Source organism: Parasteatoda tepidariorum, chromosome 2, assembly GCF_982258835.1.
Source record: "Parasteatoda tepidariorum strain Cologne lab strain chromosome 2, Ptep-v5.0, whole genome shotgun sequence".
Taxonomy (NCBI): Eukaryota; Metazoa; Arthropoda; class Arachnida; order Araneae; family Theridiidae; genus Parasteatoda; species Parasteatoda tepidariorum.
This window is the reverse complement of record NC_141756.1, coordinates 48,164,135-48,187,740: the sequence shown is the minus strand read 5'-3', so window position 1 is coordinate 48,187,740 and position 23,606 is coordinate 48,164,135. Positions and strand designations below refer to the sequence as shown.

Below are 23,606 nucleotides of genomic sequence, written 5' to 3'. Positions count from 1 at the left end.
GATAGGTACTGGCACTACATATATATATATATATTAAAACTAAACTTTCAGTGCTTTGAACTAAAATCTTAAAAACATTTTTAAAAAAATGAAATAGAACTAAATACATTGGTAAATATTGAATTCTTTTTAAATAAATTTTAAGCTCGATTAAAATAACAAATAACTGGTTTTAGCCTCGAATATCAAGCATACAGAAAAAAATGTCCTTTCTAAAAATTGGACATCAAAATTTTAAAGAGTTTTTGAATACTAATGAACTGAAGTTCAAATATGGATAATAATAATAACGAAATCTAACTTTCCGATTTTCACCCAATCAGATGCCGTGTAGAATTGCTAAATAAATTATATGTTTGCAGTTATTTTTGTGTATAAGATAAGGCTGTTTTTATGACAAAGATTAACACACTTGCAAAATGTTAATGATAAGAATATTTTTTATCTACAGAAACCATTGCCTTATTTGAGAGAAATTATTACTCAATTTAAAGATGAGGTTAAATAAATGAAGAAATATTATTAAAAATATATAAACTTACATGCTTCGTCAATCAAAGAAATATGGAATCTATCTTCTTCTTCAGTACGTGCAGTATTTTGTTTCGTAAATCGCTATTATGATTCCCACATAATATAAAGTGAAAGTGAAACTAAGTCTGTTCAACGAGAACTGATAGTGAAAGTAAATATAAGGGTTGCTGTTTGATCGCCAACGTTTGCCACTTCAACGGTGTTTTCGCTGAATGGGCGATTTCGTTTGATTCGACAAAGCTTTCGCTTTTATAGAAAAACGAAAACGATATTCGGTATTTGATATCTTAAAATTAGATAAGAAAGCGCAAAATTAAAATATTTACATGAAAATACGTTTCTAATTGTTTCAGTAAACACATAATTTTATTTTGAGAATAGTTTTAATACATTTTTTTTTAAGTTTAAACTAAATTAGTTTTAATATATTTTGCATAAATATCTATGCAAAACATAACTTTTATAATTCCATCGTAAAAGTCGTATAGAATTGAAAGAATTTGTTAAAGAAATACTCTTTATTTTCATAATTAAAATTTTCTTTAAAATTTTTTAAAAGTTAAATATTGTTTAAAATAGTTTTATGTTTCACCGATTGATTTAAAAATATGTTTGAAGGAACTGCATTTATTTGTATTTTCAAACTGCTATCTTTATACTTCCAAGGGAAGTATTAAGAAAATAATTACACTAAAAGAAACTTGGAACTTTTTTATATGTCTCATAAAATCTTTTGCTTAGAAAAATATACCCACTTAACTTATTAAAAAAAGCAGTTTGTGAGCCTCGAATTCAATAGGTTTTTGAAAATAGAATGAAGTATCAAAATTATTTAATTTTGCGTAACAGTTGAGTTTCTATAATTAATTAACAACTGTACCGAAAGCAAAAATTATGATATTAAACTACGCAGACAAGAACAAAATTTTAAGAAATACGGTATTAACGACGGATAATATCGAATAATTATATCATTAAAAAGTAAAAATGAAACTAATCTCAGGATTCACTCTAAAACCTTGTAGAATCCTCGTTGTTGGAATTGATATTTATTACTAGAGAATTAACAGTGTTTTCGATCTCTTCATCCAAATCCCACATCACTTTTTCGATTTTCTGAGTGCTCAATGCAATTTTTCCACTTTTCAACTCCAATTTCATTTAAACTTCTTATGCACAATCCTTCTACTTCCGATAACTTAAAAGTTTTGTTTACTTCCCAGCAAAAAATAACTGCAGTTTTTCTACAGAACTGAAGTAATTTTGCTGTTTTTCTAGAGTTAACTGCAGATTCTCTGCAGAGCAATCTCAACTGTAAAAACACTCAAGTTATTTTGCAGCTAATGAAGCAATTTCTCAGTAATTTATTTCGAAAAACTTTTAGCTATTTTCTACAAAATTACTGCAGTTTAAATAAGGTCACTTTATATTTAGAAAAAACTGAAACTTTAAATCCGTGATTATTCTGCAGTAAATTTGAAGTAATTATGCAGTCATTGTTTCTGAAATATACTTTCTGATGAATCTGCAGAAAAACTACAGGTACTTTGCATTGTTGTAAAATTGAAAGAGTTTGATGTCTTCAATCTTGTTTTCCTGGTTGGGATATCAATTTTTTTATAATGTTTGTCTTTTTTTTTTCTTTCTTTTTTTTGATTATATAATAATTTCTTATAATTAGGTAAAAATTCTAAACATATATATTGATAATGGAAATATCGTACACTACCTATATTCTCAAAAGTTAAAATCCATAAAATACATACTTGATTTAGTTGTAATTTTTTATAATTCAGAAGCAACAAAAACTTTTATGTAAGATTTTGACACAATTTAATTGGTGCAAAATATGCCAAAAATTTAATAAATAGATATTTAAATATTTCTGTATTTTAGTAAACTTATTACTAATCTTATATTTATTAATTTTTATTATTCATATCTTTTACTTAAGAAAGCTATGTTTGCACAAAGTTTATGGTAAAAGCATTATTAAAGTAAAGGCAAGTAGTTAATGTTAATTAGTTAAATTTTTTATTCGACTTCTTACTGAGCTAGGATTATTGCAGAACAAAAAATATACTTACTTTTTCTAATCAAAACAAATATTTACTTTGGATTTTAAGCAAATTTATATCAAAAGAGTTTACAAAATTGAATTTGAAAAGGAATATTTAATAAGAGTTTTTGCTTGACTGATAGGCGCCATATGTGTATTATACCGGCGCCAAGCAGACCAAGTATTGCGCCAAATAGCACGCCGCTTTGTTTACTTTCACTATCAGTACTCGTTGAAAAGACAAATATGAAAGTCTCTTGACTGCAAGAGGAATTTTTTAAATGTAGTTTTGATCGTCATTTGTTTACTTGCTTTTACTAGTCCTGTTTCATTTTCACTGATTTTTATTTAAAAAAATCCATCTTCCTTTATTCTTGTCGGGGAGGGGGTAATTTAAAAAAAATTCGTAGTTTCATTTTTCTTTAATCAATGGTGTGCGAAGTGAGGAGGTCGAAAAATATTATACCAAACACACAGCTATCAGAGTCATCTTATGAATGACTAAGAACACTAAAACATTAAATCTGTTAATTTTATTTTACTACATTATTAATATTTTTACAAATAAATATTTTGTGAAGAAATTATTGAAAGCAATTACAATACTATACATAAATATAATTAGTAAAATTATATTAGGAAAAATAAAATTTTATTATAATATCCTCTTAAATTTACATAAAAATTCAACCTTCAATATGATTTGAAATTTTTAGAAAAAAAGAACATCTTGCCTATGTTATTGCTATTAAAGTTATTATAAACATATTCTCTTTTCTTTCCTTCAGCAATTACTCTCATTTCAGGAGCAAAAGAATTGCCCGAGTATTCAAATACTTCTCCACATCATTGTTTTTAACTGACGTTTTGGAACTTTTAAACGTATTGCTGTGCATTGGTAAGTTCGCGAGAAAGAATTAAAAACTCAGAACAATGCAGGTTTCAAGTTAAGCTGTTAAACTTTTAAAGCTGTTATTTTGTGAGCGTGAATCAATCGGCCATTGAATGCAGTTACTTAATAATCTATATAAATATATGTACTGATAATAAAATCAAGTGAATATTGAAAAAAATAGCTTCGACTCTTCAATTATGAAAGAAAATGTACTTTTCCGTACTTTTTCTTAAAATTTTTTTAAGGATTATTACATTTCTTTGTATTACAATACAAGTTTTTTGTATCTTTATCATTGAAATAGGTTTTAATTTATAGTTTCAGGAAATTTTAATTTTTATGAGTTAAGGAAATGCATGAATTCAGGTCAGTTTTTAAATATTAAAAAATTACACCACAAACGCCCTTCATTTTCACAAAACTGCGGCTTTTCCCCGTAACGACGTTTTTAAGCCATTTTCAAAATAACAATAGACAGCGATAATTTCTGATTTTTGATCTCTGACATTAAAAGATAAAGTAAAACTTCTGGATGGAAAGATTATCTTATCGTATTCGTAGTCAAATAAATGCAGGACAAAATATTAGATATTTGAACTGTGTACATCATATGTTTAAAACCATATTCAGTTGTGGAATTTTACTGAACCTATTTTTCAGTGCTCCAAAAAATTTATAAATCGAACGTCATGCGCATAGTCCATTAGGAAACATAGTACCTGAAGGACTTGCTAAATATGCTAGTTTTTTAAAAGTTCTACGTAAAGGTATAGTGCTTGGCGTCAAAAAATGGATATTGTTATGAAAAATCAATTTTAAAAAAAAGAAGGAGTTAGAAATGCACTGTTTGCTGCTCTCTGCTTCAGAAACTAGAAAATTCATTCTTGACAAATTTCAAAATTAGTAATGACTGAATGAATGAATTAGTTCCACTGAAGACACTGCTGAAAGGAAAAATTAAATTGCGTCAGGCCTCTTCAATTAAAACATTTGCATGAGAGCCTCTTAAATTGTTTGCATTGTTTTCTAAATTATTGTTATTGGGACATTTACAATTACGACAATTTTTTCTATTTTAGCAGAGCTAATTATAGACCAAAATTTCATAAATAATTTTTAGACAAACTATTTGTTAAAATTTAAGTATTTTTATTATTCGACCTTTAGTATTTCATGTGTATATCATTTTAGTCTAAGAAGTTAGTTTGGGTTAAGGAGGTAAAATGACTGTTAAACATATTTGGAAGTTGAAGATACCTATCGATTCTCGGTTCTACTTTTATGCTATTTTTAATCGTTATTGGGTTGATTACTTTCCACTGCTGTTCACTGAATGTGCTATCTGTAAAAAAGTTCAAGAACTAAATTCGGATTTAAGTGATATAAATTTTGCTCGGATTTAAATTCGAATTAAGTTCTGATTTAAGATCTGCTGTTGTGTTTCTGTAAGCTATACAGTAAAAACTATCATTTCATATCGAATTTACTATCAGTAAGGATTTTGTCTAAATTTAGAAATTATTTTTAGACTCGTTCCGACTTCAAAAATTGTTGTTCCTGGTTCTAATTTTTCATTTGGACATAACTCTGAATTAAACCGAACCGAATTTTAGTCCAAAAATGCAGGTTTTTTTTGTCAACAAGCAATGCAAATGTGCATTGGTTTACGGGAAAAAATTGGATCACTACAAGTAAGAAAATTGAATGGAGTAATATGATTAAATAGGGTTCAGAAAAGGGAAAGAAAACCTTTACTTTTAAATAAAAAACGATGAAGGAACAATAGAACTGCTTTTAAAAAAACAAATTGCAATAGTTAATATTTTTTTATTCAAGTAAATTAAGCTTAATATTTTTTTCTCTAAGAAAAGCTTTGATTATTTTGAATTTGGTGGTACTACGCCATTTTTATCATCCAAAGCATATCAACTTTTGGTTAGCTTTGATGCGTTCATTTTGCTGCTTGATTAAGAAGACATATCGAGATCCTACAGAGCCATAATAATAAAAAACTTCATAAATTGAACAAGCTCGAATATTAAGCAGTTACTGTTCAAGCAAACCACGCTGGACACTTTCCTTCTTGTTGCATCTCTTCTTCTGATATTACTGACTTCTCTGCTTTTGGTAGTACAACGCCATTTTTATTATCAGGAGGATCACAATTTTCGTTTAACTCTGAAGTTTTTATTTTACTGGTTGATGGACAAGATTGAGTACTGTCTTTTTCCATTAACACGTTTTGCCCTCTTGTTCCATTTTGTAAGTTGCTATCTTCTAGACAACTTGTATCTTTTGACTTGTAATTAATAATTTCTGTTTCAGTAAAACATCCATTTAGGAGTTCTTTTTCAGCAACGGAAGTGACAGGCACCTCATTGGTATCTTTCCATTCCAGAGACTTTCCTTCGATTTGAATTTCATCAGGTGGTATCAATCCTTCTTTTTGAAGTATTCTCAAAGCCATGTGTTCAAAAACCTAAAACAAGCAAGAAATTAAAATTGTTAAAAAAGCTATTTTAAACAAAACTTCTTAAATTGTTTGACCCCTAGTTCCCTTTCCAGTTAAACATTTAACAATAATTACAATTAATGCATTAGATTTTAAACCAGGGTGGATTTTAAAAGACAATTTTAACATTAATTATAGCAAAATAACTATACAGCATGTAAACTGCACAACATATTGAATTGAATGAGATTTTTGATAATATTAGGTAAGAAAACGAAGTATCGAAGGTCTTGAAAGATGGTTGCAAAATAAAAAATAAGATTAAAAACAATTTTTAAGAGATCATATGGAAATGTTTTCCTTAATGCACGTTTTTAAAGGTGTTTACATGAAATAAATGTTAAGTATTTTAAAATTATGCATTTCCATCTATTTTTTGTTGCCCACTCTCTTAGAAACATTATAAACGATACTAATATGAAATATCTTAGAGTGTCGTAACATTAGATATCCTACTATCATATAACCATGTGAAGAGTTAATTAAGCTAAAGAAAATTTCCATTTAGAGAAAAAGGATCGTAGTCATAACGCTAAGATCAAATATGTTTGAACATCTTACTTCGTTTACATTTCCACCAGAAAAGGTGTTGCATTCTAAAACCTCCAGATTTTCACTTCGTGCAAATTTTTTACCAGTCTCGCTTGATACTTCTCTTTCATTGAGATCATATCGAATTCCAACTGTCAACAAATGAAGAAACGTTACAATTCTACCAAAAAATGTGATAAATACATATGTTTTTCGCAGAAGTAAGACGTAATATATGATCGTTACAAAACTTTGTTTAATTTTATAGAAGGAATACATATATTTATTAAACGCAAAAAATAAATAGATTATTCCAAATTTCAATCGACAAATTCAGATGGGTGATAGTAAGCATCAAGGTGAGAAAAATGCGAAAGAAGAAAGATAGAAAAAGAATACAAAAAAAAAAAAAAAAAAAAAAAAAAAAAAAAAAAAACGCGTTATACCCAATACCTCAATCAGTAGGTTATTTCGACTCGCTGGATGCTACTAAAAAAGATACCGTAAATCTGCTAACTTCAAGAAAATTATCTGCTTAATTATTATAAAAATTAATTGAATCATTCTTAAACATCCATAAAAGTCATTTTTGAACGTGGCTCTACCTTTCGCTCTCCCAGATTAAACCTATGCGTCTTTATTTGCAATTTTAAAACTCCCAACCGGGTGTAGGAATAATTTTATCACCCATCTGAATGTATAGGTCGAATATTTGAACATCGTGTAATTAAATGAGAAATATTCGTCTATTTCTCTACACAAGTTATATATGAACATTGCTCTGCCAATGATTGCATTGATACACTGTTTGAAACATTAAAAAGTATTGAGCAATAATATAGTCCAGATTCTTAAAAATTATAATTCGGTGATAAGTATACATCTTAAATCGCACAGTGCGCAAAATTAAATGCAGATCACACTGATTAAATTCTGATCCAATGATCGGAATTATAAGTTTAAGGTCTTAATCTTAATGGTTCAAGAGGATAACCTCAAACATGCTAACTAATTTTTTTATTTATATCATAACCGTCGTTGAACAGCCGACCGAATTTTCAGTTTACAACTACTGATGTTCAAATCCGTATCATCGTAATTTTCAATGCAATCCAGAAGACGAAGGACTCCTAGATCAAGTATTGGGAGAAATTCACCTTTGTGGTGGACTTTTTGATGGAACTCACCCGCATTTGCCTTACATGGAGAGGAAAACCATGAAAACCTCCCACGGTTTGCCTGACAGCGAGCTCATGGTCCCATACATGGACCCATGGTCCGTCTACCACTTAGGACATTTTATGTCAGAATTGTGGTTGGTGTAAGCTGGGTATGGGAACTAACCAGATATTACCGAGATTCGAACCCGGTTCACCTCATTCATTGGAAGGCGAACGTTTTATCCCATGAGCCACCACGGCTCTATGCTAATTAATTTTATTTTTTCATTTTTTATTTTATTTTATAACCGTCGTTGAACAGCCGACCCAATTTTATGGGTTTACGACGGCATGCTAATTATTTAGTGCATACGATATTTTAACTTGGGAAATCGGACGCAAAAAAAGTTTTCTCTGAATAAACATTAAGGGGTCCAAACTTTGGACCGCTCTCCTGATCAAACTATGGGAAACATATTTTCCCGATTACTGCTACCGCTTATATTTTATCGGTCTAAAATCCAATTCAGTGGACAAAAATGTTTGCTTAAAAAGTGAAATTACGTTTTTGTGATTAATTTTGTAACTTAAAAAAATTGTCTGTACCGACCATTAGATCACAAATTATTCAAGAGGATTATTTTTTTCTTCTTTTTTTTGAGCACTGAACAATGGTTTAACTTGAACGGAAAAGTGAATCATTTTAACGCTAGATGAAATTTTTAGCAAGATCGCACATTTGCGATTCAAATTACCGGTCTTAGGAATCAATATTTTATTAATTTTCTGGAGAGTCTAACTACTTGAGAAGTACTGTTTAGCTTTAATGTTGCTAAGTTATTTGGTATGTAATGTCCACCCTAGTATTTTTCTGTTATTGGAATAATATAGTAATTAAGGTCTTATAAAATGCAGTAAGTCAATATTTAATGTGAAAAGAGTTTCATGAAAGTATGAAAAATCGTTATCAAGATCAGCATTTCTATCTGTGAGGTTTGAATCATCACTAAAAGAGTTCAACTGCTAGGAATTTGAATTACGGCATATAGCAAATGTCATTTAACTCATATAAGAGTGGAAAAAATCTATTGGAGATTACTGTGTTATTAGCAAAAAATCGTTTCAGAAAATTTGCTGCAGACTAAATTAACTTAAATTTTAAATTTATCATAAGGAATCTTAATTTTTTTTATCAATTTGTTGCTTTAGAGTGTTCAGATCAATTTCAAAAACTAAAGTAGAAAATAAAAACTTACTTATAAATATAATGATTTGTGGATTCCACTCTCTCACATCCTTAATCCATTTGGAGAGTTCTAGAAACGTTAACACATTTGCAACATTATACAGTAAAAGAACACCGTGTGACTGTTTAACGTTCCTTAATATAAAGTGAAAATATTGTATTTGTGTTTGATATATATATATATATATATATATATATATATATATAGATACATACATACATTAGAAATAATACCTTCCTTGTACACACAGTGACAAGATGGTATATCCGAAGATCCCTTTCATTCGATTCAGCGTTAATGAAAACCATACCTCAAGTGAGTAAATAGCAATATTTAAATTTCTCTCCCATTCCCCTCTCCATCCAAAGCTCCACTCACGACATCATGAGTTTTTTAAAACTTACTATGAAGAGTGTACTTACTCCATAGTTTGTGTGTACATAGTTTGTTTCATACTTTATTAATTTTAAATATACAGCTTTTTTAAAGTTTGATTTCTCAGGAACTATTCAACCGATTTCGCTCAAATTTCGTATTTTACTATGTCAAATCAGTTACTTTAAAATGATGTAAAACATTTTATAATTGTAGGTAAAGATTTTTCAATTCAATTAAAAATTTCTCGAGATATTGCGTAATACGCAAAAAATAAAATTCACATTTTGGGTTCAAACTTTGGATCGCTCTCCTGACCATATTTAGCAGATTGCGGCTACATACTATATTTTGAGGGTTAAAATCTAAAATAAAAGTATGGATTGGAAAAAAAGTATGTTTATTCAGAGAAAGTAAGTTTTGTGCCCGATTTCGTCACCTCCTGGAAATATTTTGATTGAGACTAGAACGTGAAGATGAAGATCCGATTATTAGACCCGAAATTATTCTGAGTGATCCGTTTTTTTTTTTTTTGCGTGCTGTGCGTTATATTTAAATATACTGTGCATTTTCTTCTCATTGAAATTTTTTATCTCTTTAATTTTCAACATAAAGGGCTATGAATAGCTGTTACGAATTTACAACAGTTATCGAAGAAGTACAATATTTGCTAAAAGGCATAATTTCATATATATATATATATATATATATATATATATATATATATATATATATATATATATATATATATATATATATATATATATATATATATATATATATATATATATATATATATATATATATATATATATATATATATATATATATATATATTGTGACATCACACACGTACGTCGATATTCTACTCCTCAATAGTTTTTTTCAGTTTTCGTTCATTTAACCACAATAGCCTTCTACTATTTTAAATTGATCAATTAATTTTTATATCGATTATTCCCACCTTAACTTTATCCGACTAGCGCTTTGCCTCTTTCCGCGTGCCTTCTTGGCGTCAGTTGAGGAAGCCAACGTGTGAGAGAAACATCGCTCTCATTTTTTAAAAACTTTTAGGCGCTCGCCTTCCAGATGAATATCTCACATTTCACCTTTTTATAAAGTATAGTATGGAAGTACATTTAAATTAAAGTTTAGCAATTAAATTTTAGGAAAAATCCCATCTTTGTTTCAATTTGAACGTTAGCGGATTAAGACGCACAACATGGCGACACGTGTACCTGGCACCAATAGTTGGCGAGTTTTCCTAGTTGCAGTCCCCAAGTCTACGATGATCCTGATGTTTACATATTACTGATGTTCACAAGTTGTTGATTCTAATTTTTCCCTTTAAAGAAAAGGAAGTTTCGTCTGATTCAAAAATATGATCCAGAATTTGCGTTCCACATGAGTGATTGAATTCCATCTAAAATTGAGCCAACTTCATCAATGAACCTTTATCAATGAGATCTGCGAAATAAAGTGAAGTTTTATATTTTGAACCATATGCCCTCTCTGACTCAATATCAACAGCACTTGACCAGCTATTGAATCTGGAAATCCTTCTGGAACGAAGGATCAGGTAACTCAGTTGGACAATGTTTTTTTAAAAGCTATACGATCTTCTGTTTATTTCCATAATATGATAGAACAGTAAAATTTCACATTTTTCCTTTTATGTAATTCCTGCGATGAATTTTATTCACTTTTTTTTTAAATGTCCATTTTCTTATTATTTAAACTTCTTAAATCGTAAATATACGATATATGTATATTTTTTTTTGTTTTTATAAATTCTTGAATTTAAAACAGCGTTTTTCCCAACCTTAGAGTGAGTAAAAACTCTAAAATTAAGTTCAAATAGTAAGAATAAAATGCTAAGACTTAGGGCAACATTTATGAGTGTTAGTTTAACTCAACGTTTGTCTTCTCAACGTCGAATACAGCGATATTTACATTTGATTTAAATGACAAGTAGCTCAATACATTTTGCGGATGAAATACATGAAATTTCAGATAAATTGAAGAACTATTTAGCAACAAAGAAGAAATGCGCACAAAAAACCTTCTATAAAAATAATTTTCTTAAACTTACCCGGGCACAAGATATCGAAGCTTCAAATGACCAGGGACATTAGAAATAACAAATGTTTCGTTCAAGATCTTAACTATAATTCTATATCCTTCGATATCGAGCCCGGTTCTCCTATTGCATGCTATAAATTAAAAATAAGTTAGAGTAAGATAAAAGAGTGTGAAATCATACCATATATGATTGAATAATCGATAATTTAATAATTAGATTTTTTAACAAAAGTTAGTTCAAAAAACTTAATGACAGAAAATCATAACAACATGGAGAAGTTACAAGAAGTGGCCTTCTGCTGAAATTTCACATCATTCGATGGTAACAATACACGAACACAGGATTTAATTACTAGCAGTGTCAACAGTGTGGTTTCATGCAAATTAATTCTTTTTCAGTTATAGTTGCACAAAATGAAAGTTAAAATTTCACATCATTTGATAATGGCAACAATACACGAACACGGGATTTAATTACTAATAATATCAACAGTGAGATTTTATGCAAACAAATTTTTTTTCATTCCTAGTAGCACAAATTAATGTTAAAAATTTGCACGTTATAATGGCGACATTACGCGAATGCAGGATTTAATAGTAGCGTCAACAATGTGGCTTCATGCAAACTAATTTTTTTTGTCATTTATAGTAGTAAGAAATTTATGTTAATATTTCCCATCATTTGTTAATGGCAACAGTACACGAACACAGGATTTAATTACTAGTAGTGTTAAAAGTATGGTTCCAAGCGAACTAACATTTTTTCATTTATAGTAGCACAAAATTAATGTTATAATTTCACATCATTTTAAAATGGCAGCAATACTCGAACACAAGATTTAATTACTAGTAGTGTCAACAACAAACTAATTTTTTTTTCATTTATAGTAGCACGAAGGTAATGTTGTGATTAAAGAAAAAAATGTATACAGATGCGTTATAGAAACAAATCTTTTTGTTATACTTTCAAATGGAAAGTTTGATCCTGGCATTTGCTTTACTTTTTTCTGTATAATTTATTCATTAAAAATCTTTTGGAACACTTAATTATGATCAACTATTACTATGAAAAGCATTTTCAGCTAAAGAGTTGAAACAATACTGGTAAACTTTGACGATTATATAACAACACATTTCTTTTTTTTCCTTTCATATCTCTTATTTTTTTCTTTTTTTCTTTTCGACTGCAACAAACAAACAAAAAAAGAAAAAGAGCGAGCTTATATTAGAATAAAAATTTCGAAAGATAAATACTTTTTCCTTCTTGTCCTTGCAACAAAACATACATGGTCACTGCTTGAAACAAAAATTTAAAGCAATAGAAAGAAAATAACACCTAAAATTGCAAATTTACTGAATGAGTTGAAATTTTGAAGAAAAAAAAACTTTTATTTCAATAAAAGAACTTTGAAGAAAATTACGATTTACACTCCTGATTTTTAATCTACATTTATGAAAGCTGTACACACAAAACAACTAATACTAATAATAAAGAAAATTATTTATACCAAATCAAAAATTTCAATAGATTTGAAGTAGAAATTTATACCGAAAAAAAGGGGTGAAATTACCTGCCAAACTTCCAGTTCGACATACTTCCAATATACCTGTTTTTCCCACCACTGAAATATAAAAATAATTGGATAAAAATTAGTATCTAAGAGAGAAAAATAAAATATACAAACTATAAAATAAAAATTTTTTTCAAGAAAAAGAAGCTTATTTTTAATAAATGAATATATAACTAAAATAAAGTAATAAAAGTGACTATAAACTCAAAATGTGAACACGTTAAGTAAATTTTCTCTAATAATCGGATTTTCACTTACTAGGACTCTATCTTAAAGGTTCAAAAGCCTAACCTTGAAATTGCTAATTAATTAATGTCGACGATATGTTACGAAATTCGACCCAAAAATGCACAGTGTGCGGGAAAAAAAAACACCTTAGAAAACTTTTGATCAAATGATCGGATCTTCTTCTAGACCTCAAACTTAATAATTCAAGGGGGTGACCTCAAATATGTTAATTAATTGCAGACGATATTTTAAGTTGCGAAATCAGACGCAAAAACGTACTTTCTCTGAATAAACATACCTTTTTTTCGACGGATTTGGATTCTTAATCTTCAAAATATAGCATGTTGTAAATCTGAAAAATATGATCACAACAGCGGTCGAAGTGAATTTAAGCAAACAAATTTTTTATGCCATGCACGAAGATATCATTTAAATACCAAATTTTACCATATTTATCAAATTTTATTATATAATACGAAACCATGTTAATTTTACCAAAAAAATAACCTAGCCGTTAGGTGCTCTCGTAGAGCCAAAAACCCGCTTAAGCTGCGGGTATATAGAGGCCATAAAAAAACGAGAAAAAAATACAACGAAAATAAGGAGAGAAATAAAAATAAAAATGTTTCAAAATAACAGCAGAATAGCTATAAAAATTAGTGCAAAATTTTAAAAACACACACAAGAAAGTAAGACTAGAAAATTAAAATTGAATTATTAATTTTTATAAGAATTATTTAAATATTGTGAATGAAATGAAAATGTAACGGAAATATTTATTTAATTGGATATTGGAGGAGATTTGCACATGACATAGATATTAATTTGGATGACTAAAAGATTTTTTTTGTAAATTTATTATATTATTATTTTATTACACAACTAATTCAATGATTTTGTTAAAAATTTGTTTGATATATGTTAAATTTTGGAAAATCATATCAACCGTTTTTTTAGATAAATAAATATTTCTACATACGTTTTTAGAAATATTAGAATTTCATGCAATTAACTTATTTACATTAAACTTAAAAACATTCCTTTAATCTTATATTTCAATAATTCATATATTTTCGTCTTTTTTAATACTTATATTCAAAAATTAGAAATTAATATTATCGTCAGCAATATTATTTAAGCGGGGTAAATATTAATTAATAAAATTATGAAATTTTAAAATTTAAACATAAGATCATTATTAAAAAAAACATATTTTATTTAGAGTTTCCTAGTAGTTGAATTCGCTATTAAGGATATTTCTTACAATCGCAATAAAAACTCAAAAGAACAACTTTTACTTAAAAAAATGGAATGCTATTAAAAAGATCATAGACATTAAAGGTCTTTTTTGAAAAAAAAATTCATAATATTTCATGAAAAGTTTTATCATGCATTGCTCCAAGAGAGGAGTTAGTTTCAAACAAATTGGTATTTCAAAGTAACGAATAACTTTAATTAGGAAATAATTTTAAATTTAATAATATATGTAGTTTTAGAAAAAGATTAAAGAATGGGGATAAGTTTTCGGATAACGTTTTCTGCAATGCAGCCGGGTAGTGGAAAAGGCGACAATTTTTATTAACAAGATTAATGAAACAATGTTAAATTAACTAAAAAAAATTTATGGTCCTTTTAAAAATTTTTTTATCGAGAGCAATAACCGCGAAATTTGAAATAAATTATTATTCAAATTGTAAGATGAAATAAGGAAACAGCATTAAAAAGATGTTAACTTACATGGTTCTCCTATCACACAAATTTTGAACTTTTTTTCTTTCGAAATATTGAACATTTTTTCTTCTTTTTTTTCATTTCTGTGTGCATTATTATTTCCCATTTTAATTTTTTATGTTAAATGATTTCTGTTGTCTTCATCAGTCACTCGTTTCCTGATTATTTATCGCAAAGTTTTTCTCTCCTAGAAATAAAAGTATTTCAATAAAATATAAGTAAATAAAATAAAAATAAAAAGAATATAATCATTATAAAACTGAAAATAGACAATCCTTATTTTAAAATGTTCATACTTTCACGTATGAAGAACCAATCTTTATGTTTCAAAAGGTTTACCTCAAATATGTCAAAGTTGACTGTTACGCAGTCGCCCGTGCATTTGCAATAGCGGGAAAAATTAATGACTGCATACAAGATAGCGAAGTATCTAATGAAATTTTGAAATATCAGTAAAAAAATGTAACTAATAATTTTTATACGACTTTATATAAATTTATTTACAAAGATTTAAGATACTCTGACAGTATAAGTTCATTTTTTCTTTTAATACTTGATAAGATTTTTCAATTTATTTTTATACACCAACTTCACTTTCATCTTCAATCAGTCTTTTTGACTGCCTCTTTTTTTTCTCCTTTTTTTCTTACTTTTTTTTTTTTTTTTTTGCTTTATTCTCTCCCATAACTCAAAAATATCTTCTTGATCATATTTAGATATCAAACCTACCAATGTTTTCTTTACAGAAAAAAAATGAGAGAGAATTTCTCACCCTTTCTCAAAAACAGGGTGAGATCTCAAAAAGTTAAGTGAGATTTCTAAAAATTAAAAAAACACGAATAGACTTGGAAAAGAAATATTTCTTTAATTATAATACATTTTTAACATCTTCTAATTTTTAAAGCATTGAATATTTTTGCTGCATCATCATATGGGAAACGTTCTTTATCTACTTTTCTCATTAGGTTGCTCAAATGTTTATCAGTCATTTGTATACGATATTTTGTCTTAATTCGGTTTTGAGTGCTAAGTGACCTTGCAACAGATGCTGAACAATTCGGAATCACTTAGTAAATGTGCAGCATTGAAAAAAATTTAAACGTCTTACATGAAGAAATCTTACCTTCCGTGAAGACGTGGTTGCAGAAAAATGTGTTCTGAAAGGTGTTCCGTCATTCGGGGGGGGGGGGGCATTGTGCTCTGCTGTTCGCACCGGTTCTGAACAATACTGGTGAATAGAGAAGCTAGACTCAGGGATCCATGTTGAAAATAATTAAAGATCAAAGAAGAAAAGTGAAACGGATTTTATTCAAAATGGCAGAAGACGAATTTTTTTCCTTAATTCGCTCATTTTGAAATTGATTAATAGAGTGCGCGATCTTCTCACGTTAATAATTTTTTAATGCGAGAAAAGAAAAAAATAAGCGACATTCTCGCGTTCTCGCGCTGTAGTGAAAAGGGGACAGTTCAGGGCCGCCTCGAAAGAAGGAGGAGTTACCTCCTTCTTTCGAGGCGGCCCTGGACAGTTACTCCTCACCAAATTCAGGATGGGACAGGATATACATTGAATTTTGCAAACCTATGTTTAAAGTGTATAAGAAAGCAATTAAATATTCTGGTAAGTTTAAAAAAAAAAAAAAAAAAAAAAAAAAAAAAAAAAAAAAAAACTTTTGATCGCTGATCGCTAACGATATTCCATACGACTTTTTTTAAAATTTGATTTCTCAAGAAGTATTCGCCCGAACTTTTGCATTTCGTCAGAAAAAATAATATTGTTTAAAATTGTGTAAAAGAGATGTATACGATACAATTCAATTTTTTTCAATTATTATTAAATAAAGTAATAATAAATATTTACTAAAAGTTTTTTTTTGCATGGAATCATCTTTGGATAAGCAAATCTTATAATTGGGGGAAAAAAATTTCAATTTGCTTAAAAAGTTCTTAAAACAAGGCGAGATAAAATGAAAAAGAATTTAAACTAATATTAAGGGGTCTAAACTATGAACCACTCTCCTGACCAAAATAATAGGGACCATATTTCCCAGATTGTGTCGACCGCTTATATTTTAGTGATCAGAAAACCAAATAGATTGAAGAAAATATATTTATTCAAGTTTTCGTGTCTGATTTCGAAACTTAAAATATAATTTGCACTAATTAATCAGCAGATTTGAGGTCCCCTCTTTGAACCATTAAGATTGAGTCCTAGTAATGAAAATCCAATCATTTGATTAAAAATTATTGAAGGTGTTTTTTTTCTTCGCTCTGTACAAGCAGTAAAAAAAATAAATAAAACTCGATTATTATCAACTGTTTAACTAGTAAAAAATACAATTTCGACCATTTTGCCGATTGACAAACTGCTAACACAGAAATGAAATTTGATGTGCTGAAAGAAAAAATCATTTTTTTAAGAAATTAACGCTAGTTCTCTTTCATCAATTTTTTTTTCTGAAATGTTAATTTGTTTGAAACTTATTGCAATTTGATGTTTTTCTTCGTGCATTTTTTTAAACTTTTGCATTATTAAATTACGATCATTTATTGATTGTTGTAGAAAAATTTCTCAATCTTCATTTTAAAAGATCTTCAATTTAAATCCAAAATAACAACAACAAAAACGAATAAATATAGCAACGAAAAAAGAGGGGGAAAGATTTGATGTTTCTAGATATTTATTTAACATTTTTAAACAGTGACATAACTTAAATACATTAATAGAGTTGAATTCATTATTCATTAAATACATTAATAGAATTGAATTCATTATTCATTAAATACATTAATAGAAAAAACTCGATTATTATCAACTGTTTATCTAGTAAAAAAAATACAACTGCTGACTGCCAAACTGCTGACACAGAAATTAAATTTGATGTGCTGAAAGAAAAAATCATTTTTTAAAGAAATTAACGCTAGTTCTCTATTATCACTTTTTTTTTGAAATTCTAATTTGTTTGAAAGTTATTGCAATTTGATGTTTTTTTTCGTGCATTTTTTTTTAACTTTTGCGTTATTAAATTATGATTATTTATTGATTGTTGTAGAAAAATTTCTCAATCTTCATTTTAAAAGATGTTCAATTTAAATCCAAAATAACAACAACAAAAACGAATAAATATAGCAACGAAAAAAGAGAGGGAAAGATTTGATGTTTCTAGATATTTATTTAACATTTTTAAACCGTGACATAACTTAACAGTGATTAACATAAATGTATTAATAGAATTGAATTGATAAATCAGTTTAATTTAAAATCGTGAAAATCGAATATTTTCCCTTTAAATTGTGGAATGATCAGAATTTAACCGTGAATTGTAGTTTATGACTATAGTATTTAACGTATAAATAATCAAAAATCGCAATTCCCTGGAAAACAAAATTTTTAAATGAAAATAAATCTCTACATTTTTTTATCGAAAGTTTCAATAGACAAAATTTTTCGAAGCCTAGAAAAATAACCTGCTTCATTCTTGTCAATGTGTGTCCTGAATTATATATTATAACCTTCCCATTAGTATATTTTTGTCGGAAATTTTTCCTGAAAATTTATTTCCTCTAATTTTTCTTCAACCATCAAACATTTACGCGAAAACTCTATCTAAAAAAATAAAAAGGAACACAAGACGTGTTGCCAGTTTCACTCCAAAGCTTTCACTATTTTAATACTATTAATCCAAATAAAAATATATATTGAGTTGTTTGTAAAAGTACAGACTGTCAGCATTCTTACAATAACTCAGTTGAACGTGAAAATTAAGTTAGTTTTACAGTACAGGAAACGAGTCAGTTTTAAACTAGTTGGTTCATTTCAAAAGAAATAAAATAAAATTTGAAATTTATTAGCTTCAATAGAATTTTAAAATAATATTAAGATGACGGACTGATTTTGACACAGTATTTTTTTAAAAATTTAAAAAAAGGCTCAATTATATATATATATATATATATATATATATATATATATATATATATATATATATATATATATATATATATATATATATATTTTAAAACAAAACTTTCAGTGCTTTGAACTAAAATCTTAAAAACATTTTTAAAAAAATGAAATAGAACTAAATACATTGGTAAATATTGAATTTTTTTTAAATAAATTTTAAGCTCGATTAAAATAACAAATAACTGGTTTTAGCCTCGAATATCAAGCATACAGAAAAAAAATAAAAATTGGACATCAAAATTTTAAAGAGTTTTTGAATACTAATGAACTGAAGTTCAAATATGGATAATAATAATAACGAAATCTAACTTTCCGATTTTCACCCAATCAGATGCCGTGTAGAATTGCTAAATAAACAAGGGCGCCGGCAGCGGGGTGCAAGGGGGTGCACTTGCACCCCCTGGCTTTTTTTTAAAAAAACAATTAGGGCAATTCCATGAAAAGGGGGAAAAGCATTGGAAAATTCAAATAAGAATAATGTTATTATTTTGGATGTTTTATGAATTAGAAAGGTTTGAAGTTTGATAATTTATCATAATTTTTTTTGAGAATTTAGTTTTTTAGTATTGGCAACCCATTGAACATTGGCATTTACTTGTTCTGATTTGGGGGAAGAACATGGTCAGATTTTGAAAATCAGTAAGTTAACATTATTTTCATTTCAAAATGTTCCAAAGAATAAATATTGTTTATTGCACTTAATAGAAATATTGTGCAGTGTAAAAATAAGTTTTTGTCGTTAAATTCACTTACTTATATAAATTTCAAATAAGCATTATTGCATGTAACGTAAGTTACCAAAAACTAGGAAAAGTTTGTATGTGTAAAAAAGATCAAGTGATACAAAAGTAAGAATAATATTTTTTCTTTCGTAGAGGCTAACACTAAATAAGCAGCAATAGTTTTCTTTTCAAATAGTACTTGTTTATTGTTTTGTGCACTATTCAATATGTGTAACGTAAGTTACTGACATGCATGTAATGTAAGTTACTAATCTGAAATGAGTCTATTTCTCTTGAAAATTGGTATATAAACTAAATAAGATGTATCCAGTTACAATACCAAAGTTTAAATAAATAAACACTGCCTTAAGATATTAATTTTATTGAAAATACTTGCATTAACTTATTTAATTGGATGTTGGCATTCATATGTTTTCAAAATTGGACAAAATCTCTCGACAAGCACCAGGAGTTAAGGATGTGATTATAATTCGAAATGATAATGGTGGTGAAAAGAAAGTACAAGCGCGGCATCTTCTTCATTCAGAACGAGAGATGCACTAAATGTTTATCGAAAAAATTCAGAATCCAAAATTGGAAAAACTAAGTTCTTTGATCTCCGTCCAAAGCATGTCTTGCTTAGTATCAAACTCCCAAGAAATGTTTGTCTTTGTAAGTATCACGAAAACTTCAGATTGGCTACTGAACCCTTCAGCAAATTCTATAATGTTCCATCTTTCGAAATTCTTCAGATATTTATTTTTATGCTCAGAAAAAACAGATGAGTGCTGGTCCAGAGAATATGAAACTTATTCTCATCAACTTGAAGATTCGCTAAACAAAATAACCCAAAAAGAAAACCTAAATGATTTGAATTGTTATGTATGGAAGGAAGATGATGCTGGCCAACTGAAAAAAATTTTAGACGAAGGAAATTCAGAATATCAGCAACGTTATCATCATTCGATAAGGACACTTCAATCATTCAAATAGATCTCGAAGAAAATTATTCGTGTGAATACCAAGGCGCTGGACCGCTCACTGGACGAAGAAGCAAGTCTGTATTTTCACCATATCAACATGGTACTCCAGAAAGCATCATTCTATGGCCTTCATAAGTAATGATTTAGATCACACTAAAGAAACGGTAGTGCCATATATGGATTACATTTCGGAAAATTTGCCACTGGATATCAAAAATGCTTACATCTGGCCAGATGGGTCAAGCAGCCTGTTCAAGAATCGATATAACGTTTCGGTCTTACATGTTCTAGAGCTTCATCATGGGAAAAAATTGATGTGGAATTATTTTGCCACGTCACACGGCAAAGGTCCTGTTGATGGGACAAGTGGATCTATTGAAAGGAGTGTGAGAAATGTCGTATTGAGAAGAAAACATATTGTCACCAATGCCTCTGAGTTTGCGGTAGCAACACAAGAGCATTTAACAAAAATAAATGTGGTAGAAATCACACCAGAAGATATTAAGAAGCGTCAGCAAAAGTTACATCTTTCCAGTCTATTCTCAAAAACTCCACTGATTAAAAGCATTAAGCAGATCCACCTCTTAAAAGTACAAGAAGGCATACCAGAAGGGTTTCTTAGTGAAAGATGTTGAGAAACAAAATGAGGAATGCAAAATAAAATCTGGGGATTGGTATACGATTAGATACGAGGACATGCTGTATCCTGGTGTGGTAATGTCTGCTGAAGAGCAAGAATTTAAAGTCTATGTAATGGCTGCAGTGGGAATCTATTGGAAATAGCTAGAAAAAAGAGATGGAATATTCTGCCAGAAAGAAAACATGGTGAAAAGAATTGAGCTCCCTGTACTAGTTAATAACAGAGGACATTATAAGTTTGCACAGTAATGCGTGAATCAAGTGTGTAAATCAAAAATTTCTTCATGTACACTTTTTCTCCCTTGCACTATACTGTTTAAATATCCTAATTTGCATTTGTACATTATTGGAATAAAAGTTTGATACAAAGTGAATTTCGTAACGTAAGTTACTGTAACGTAAGTTACCCATTTAAAAAATCATATTTAATTTAACTTTTGAAATAAAATTTTAAATCTAGGCATAAGAAATACTTAAACATGTCAGAAAAATGATACATATAATCTTAATCAATTAACATTTGTATAAGAACAGAATTTTGCCTTCAAGCATATTGCAAATTTTTGCAATTCCTTTTTTGGTAACGTAAGTTACCACACTAATTTTAGGTTTTAACACTGTTTAAAATGAAAAATATTAATTATTTTAATTAGGTTCCCTTTGGTTTTGATTGTAATTTTAAGAAATCACTTTATTTCAATATGTGTATTAGTATTATTTGTTTGTTTCTAAGCTCTCAGAGCAATAAAATTTCTGTGAATGTAACGTAAGTTACCGTGGAATTGCCCATTAGAGATACAGAAAAAATAATTATAAAATCTTTTTGTTAAACATATTTTTATGGAAAAACAAATAATTAACTAATTATTGATACATAACAATTAAAAAATTGTTTAATCAAACAAGAATTGTAATCGTCTTGTTTGCTGTCCAAATCTATTTTTAACTTTTTCAATGAATTCTGAGTCATCTTTGATTCTTTTCTTATGCACACTGAGCATTCACAAACTTGGCAGATATCTAAGCTATATTTTTAAATTTCCTTTAATAAAATGTAAATAATATATTTTCTATTAGTTATTCAGTTTAACAAAGGTGTATAACACAAGCTGACTTCTCGCAACTGTAAAACTTCATCAACACAATAAATACTAATATTAAGCGTGCACAAACACGTTAGTATACGAAACTACTGTTTGTAGTTATTTGTGCTTCAAAGTCAGTAGCTATGCTAGCGCCAGCGCGATTGCCTCTGGGCAAAATTTGTAAGTACAAGAAATTCGTACTTTTTTTTAAATATCTTGCTAACAATGAAGAAACGTATCTTGAAAAAATGAACAGATGAAAGTATATGTAATAACAAAACAAAATGTAATAGCAGAATATTTTAAATTTTTTTCGGGGGTAGGGGGGGGGGTAGTTTGCTAGAGGGTTGCACCCCCTTATATATTATTCTGCCGGCGCCCTTGTAAATAAATTATATGTTTGCAGTTATTTTTGTGTATAAGATAAGGCTGTTTTTATGACAAAGATTAATAAAGCAATGCAAAACCACGCTTGCAAAATGTTAATGATAAGAATATTTTTTATCTACAGAAACCATTGCCTTATTTGAAAGAAATTATTACTCAATTTAAAGATGAGGTTAAATAAATGAAGAAATATTATTAAAAATATATAAACTTACATGCTTCGTCAATCAAAGAAATATGGAATCTATCTTCTTTTTCAGTACGTGCAGTATTTTGTTTCGTAAATCGCTATTATGATTCCCACTTAGTATAAAGTGAAACTAAGTCTGTTCAACGAGAACTGATAGTGGAAGTAAATATAAGGGTTGCTGTTTGATCGCCAATGTTTGCCACTTCAACGGTTCTTTCGCTGAATGGGCGATTTCGTTTAATTCCAGAGCTTTCGCTTTGATACAGAGCTTTCGTTTTTATAGGAAAACGATATTCGGTCTTTGATGTCTTAAAATTAGATAACAAAGTGCAAAATTAAAATATTTGCATGAAAATACGTTTCTAATTGTTTCAGTAAACACATAATTTTATTTTGAGAGTAGTTTTGTTGTATTTTTTTTAAGTTTAAATTAAATTAGTTTTAATATATTTTGCATAAATATCTATGCAAAACATAACTTTTATGATTCCATCGTAAAAGTCGTATAAAATTGAAGGAATATATTAAAAAAATACTGTTTATTTTCATAATTAAAATTTTTCTTTGAATTTATTAAGAGTTAAATAATGTTTAATTAAATAATGTTTAATGTTAATTAATTATATTTCACCAATTGATTTGAAAATATATTTGAAGGAACAGCATTTATTTGTATTTTCAAACTGTTATCTTTATTTTTCTAAGGGTAGT

General features: G+C 28.3%; 1 protein-coding gene across 3 annotated transcripts; it reads right to left on the bottom strand.

Annotated features, from left to right (window-relative positions):
* Positions 1 to 5,295: 5,295 nt before the first annotated feature.
* LOC107444102 (ras-related protein rab-6.1) lies at positions 5,296 to 23,095 on the bottom strand. Of its 3 annotated transcripts, none has more exons than XM_087157289.1 (7): positions 22,921 to 23,095; positions 14,932 to 15,112; positions 12,967 to 13,017; positions 11,406 to 11,526; positions 8,948 to 9,072; positions 6,562 to 6,683; positions 5,296 to 5,967 (listed from the first exon to the last, which is right to left on the bottom strand). In XM_087157289.1, exons 2-7 carry the CDS (start codon positions 15,029 to 15,031, stop codon positions 5,542 to 5,544), a joined length of 945 nt encoding a protein of 314 aa, XP_087013415.1. In that variant the 5' UTR covers positions 15,032 to 15,112; positions 22,921 to 23,095; the 3' UTR covers positions 5,296 to 5,541. The 3 variants fall into 3 exon arrangements, with proteins under 3 accessions (XP_087013415.1, XP_087013416.1, XP_087013417.1); XM_087157290.1 differs by lacking the exon at positions 22,921 to 23,095 and adding an exon at positions 16,049 to 16,372; XM_087157291.1 differs by lacking the exon at positions 11,406 to 11,526 and having other exon boundaries at positions 8,948 to 9,007.
* Between the last annotated feature and the right edge of the window lie 511 nt (positions 23,096 to 23,606).